Source organism: Peromyscus eremicus, chromosome 10 (assembly GCF_949786415.1).
Source record: "Peromyscus eremicus chromosome 10, PerEre_H2_v1, whole genome shotgun sequence".
In the NCBI taxonomy this organism is placed as follows: Eukaryota; Metazoa; Chordata; class Mammalia; order Rodentia; family Cricetidae; genus Peromyscus; species Peromyscus eremicus.
Window position 1 is genome coordinate 81655909 of NC_081426.1, and position 3871 is coordinate 81659779.

Below are 3871 nucleotides of genomic sequence, written 5' to 3' on the forward strand. Positions count from 1 at the left end.
CTTCTGTTTACTTAACAAACATCTGTGAAGCATCATGCTGACTCTTTACAAATGTAGACTCACACCTCAGTCTCTCTCATCCACACTGGGGTAGGCATGGAGAGGCTTGACAAATTGCAAATGATGTGAGGTGACCTAGTCCAGGCAGAGTTTCCTGCTCTGTGGTGGGCTGAGGGCTCTGGTTTGTCCTGATTGTTCTGGGCTGTGTGGAACACTGTCTTGGAGAGGCAAGCCTCTAACACAGGGAATTAATTTCTCATTTCCCCACTCCTATTATGTCTCTGTGAGAGAGTTTTAAGCCAACGTGACTCTTAAAACCTCTGTACCCTGAGGCTGAATCTAAGTTTTCTAAAACTTATGGCCAAAAGTGATGCAGGAATTAAATTAAAAGATCATGAAATATTTCTGTCAATATTTCTAGAGAAAGATGGGCCAAACACCCAAGATTTGAAGACTTCGAGAGACTTGAAACAAATGAAACAGAATTTTAGATGTGATTTGTTTTCTATGTTTCCCGCACTAGGTTTTTCTGCTCCAAGGACAAAGGCACTGCATACGGAGTACCTGCTAGATGTTGTATGCTGAGTACCCACTGGGTACTGCATGCTGAGTACCTGCTAGGTGCTGCATGCTGAGTACCCACTCCCCACTGTCCATGGTTCTGCTTTCCAAAGAGACAGAGGAGATGAATGCCTCAGCACAGCTCGCCCCACTTGCCCCTGAGCTTGGGCAGTGGTCCTGAACACTTCAAAGACCAACTCTGAAGCCCTTGTATTAGGAAAAGCAGATGTCTGGGCACTTTCAATTTCAGAAGTTCTAAGACTGCAGAAAGAAGGAGGAAGTAATGCAGATACACACAGAAAAAAGAGGTCATGTTACAGCCACACACACACCGCCCCCAAAATGAACACAGATTCAACTGTGGATGCTAATCTGTTTCCACCAAGTTGAAAAGAGTAAATGTATTTGAAAAAGATGAAACAATGGAGCAAGGCAAGCATCCTCTGAGGTTTGCAGTGCTGACTGAATTTTTGATAGAACCGATTTCAGATGTATATGAAGTATGCAAAATTAAAAAAATATGGAAAGGCAAGATACCACAGGATCTTGTGTCTCCATGCAAGCTGCAGTTAATTCACAGTAGGCAAGATATGGCAACAGCTAGGTGCCTATCAACAAACAAGTAGATAAGGAAAATGTGGTATGTGTACATAGTGGCATTTTAGTCTGACCTAAAGAATGAAATGATCATTTACCGGAAAGTGGATGGAACTGGAGAACACGCCAAGGGAAGGCAGCCAGTTTCAGAAAGACAAATATTGCGTGTTTTCTCCCATAGGAGGACCTAGATTTCTGTATATATGCATATAAGACATAAAGAGGGGAAATAAGGGACCAGCTGGGAGCGGGAGTGGGGAGTAGTAATAGAGGAGGGCAGTGAGGGTGGTGAATATGAGAGAATACGATGGTGTGTGTGTGTGTGTGTGTGTGTGTGTGTGTGTGTGTGTGTGTGAAAATGTCAAAATAAAACAAATCACTGGGTGTCCAACTAATATTTTGCCTTTGGAACCTGACCTAAAAAATAATTAAGGACAGAGACAGAAAGGGTGTACACATGAGACGACCAGGTGGAAACCTCAGTTCTCCCAGCTCTTCCTGAACAGCAAATCCTTCAGCCCCAAACCCTCCCTCACATAGCTGTTTTTCTCTGCTGGCCTCTCGCCACCCAGTGGCGGATTTATTTCTACCTTCAGCTTCAGCTCTTCCCTCCCTCTTGCTCCAATGCTTTGGAGTCCCTGCACAAAGGTCACGTCACCGGTGGTCCCTCCAGCTCCAGCAACACTCACTGTCGTTTGCAGGGTTTAAGGAGGGCTTGAGGCAGGACTCGAACATCCCAGGCTCCCCAGTGGGCAAGCAGGGCTGGAGGGAGAGGTTAGTAGCACGCGCGTGTCCCCAACACACTCATCCCTCGAGCATAGGGGTGTGGCTCTGTCTTTCTTCTGACACCCGGACCTGAAGCTCCAGGAATTTCCCCAGCCCGGGGTTCGGGCTTTTCCAGCTACCATGAATAAAAGGGGCTCACAGGGCCCTGGAGCTCCATTCGCACCACAGAGCCTCCAGCCAGCTCCTGCGCTCCAGACTCCAACCACACTCCTTTCTCAGCGCCATGGCCCCAGCCACCCGCCCGCTCCTCCGCACAGCGATGCTGGTGCTGCTGCTGCTGCTGGCCACCAGCCACCAGGCTGCAGGTGGGACCCGCGGCTGCCATCCCTGGAGGATCCTCAGGTGGGCGCAGCCGCCCACAGCCCCGCTGACCCAGTGTCTTTTCCCATAGGGACAGTTGTGGCCAGTGAGCTGCGCTGTCAGTGCCTGAGGACCCAACAAAGGATCGATTTCCAGGACATCCAGAGCTTGAAGGTGACGCCCCCAGGTCCCCACTGCACCCAGACAGAAGTCATGTGAGTGTCTCCCCCGGCAACCTCTGCCACTGCCAAGGTCGCCCAGACCCTCCTGCTGCCCCATGCTCACCCAGTGAGACCTCAGGCCTGATAAGGGTCCTCCTTTCTCTCTGCAGAGCTATTCTCAAGGATGGTCAGGAAGTTTGCCTCGACCCTGAAGCCCCCTTGGTTCAGAGGATCATCCAAAAGATACTGAAGACGTGAGTGATGTTTTGTTTGCATTTTGTGAACCTCATAGGAGTCCTGACGTCTGACTCCTGAACACTAACTACACTAGGGAAAGTCACAGAACTACAATCGTGCTTATTATTTTTACAATTAAAATAACCCTACTGATAATTAGTCTGTTGTGGTGCCGGAAAGATTTTTCCAGGATCCTTTATTCCCACCTGGAGCCTATCCCCGTTGTATGAGAGTAGATAGTACTGCTTTTTAAAAATTCTCATCTCCCCCAGGCTCGCACACCCAGTTTATTCTGAAAAGCAGGTCCGTGGTGTTTGGAAACAGGATTCTAATATTTAGTGAGGAAAAGCAGGGATTTTATATATATCTATATATATATATCTATATATATATAGATATATAGATATATAGATGATATATAGATATATAGATGATATATAGATATATAGATATATAGATATATAGATATATAGATATATAGATATATAGATATATAGATATATAGATATATAGATATATAGATATATATCCACTACCAAATCCTATTATCCATCTATTTCAGGAAAATTTAGCTTGAGACTTAATAAAAATGAAAAATAATAGTACTTCATGAGCTAACTGAGACCTGGTATGACAGACAAACAACAACTTTAGCTTTTTGAGACCCTAGATCCCCACTCCACCTCCATCCTGAAGGAGCGCATCTACTAGAGCTGAGGCGTCTGCTCTACAGCACAGCCGCCACAGGCAGAGGCCACTGGGGTCAGGCTGTACTCAGAAAACCCAGGAGAAAGAAGAATTCTGTGCACCTACTAAAGAAATCCGTTTTCTCATGACAGCATCAGGTCCAGCTGAGCCAGGAAAGGAGGAAGCCCCTGATCCTGATGAAGGACCTGCCTTCTAAAGCAAAGAGGAAAAAATTGATCCTTCCAAAGACCGTCGGGATGAGGCTTCGCCTGCTTGCTTTGAACAACTCCCGAGAGTCCATATTTATTTATTTTCCCCAAAGTGTATGTTGTTAATATTTTATATGTAAAATAACTAAGTGTATAATTGAATCTACTTGCAAGATGCCCTCATATTTACTGTTTATTTAATATCAAACATAGGTTTCATCAATCCTCATTCTTAACATGAAGGTTAAAGGTTTTCAGATTCTCTTAGGGAATTATATTCATATTTCTGGGGCAGCCATCCCATGCTGACCATTGTGATGATAGCTGGGGCAG

General features: G+C 45.7%; 1 protein-coding gene across 1 annotated transcript; it reads left to right on the forward strand.

Moving 5' to 3' along the window:
• The first annotated feature begins 2155 nt into the window (after positions 1-2155).
• Positions 2156-3546, forward strand: LOC131920441 (C-X-C motif chemokine 3-like). Its single transcript, XM_059274773.1, has 4 exons — positions 2156-2249; positions 2336-2459; positions 2576-2659; positions 3339-3546. Exons 1-4 carry the CDS (start codon positions 2168-2170, stop codon positions 3544-3546), a joined length of 498 nt encoding a protein of 165 aa, XP_059130756.1. The 5' UTR covers positions 2156-2167.
• Positions 3547-3871: the final 325 nt, after the last annotated feature.

Bases quoted from the DNA above. Each gene is read 5' to 3' on its own strand.
- LOC131920441 (XM_059274773.1), top strand. From the start codon at position 2,168: ATGGCCCCAGCCACCCGCCCGCTCCTCCGCACAGCGATGCTGGTGCTG. The intron at 2,250-2,335 runs GTGGGACCCGCG...CTTTTCCCATAG, and splicing joins CACCAGCCACCAGGCTGCAG to GGACAGTTGTGGCCAGTGAG. The intron at 2,460-2,575 runs GTGAGTGTCTCC...TTCTCTCTGCAG, and splicing joins TGCACCCAGACAGAAGTCAT to AGCTATTCTCAAGGATGGTC.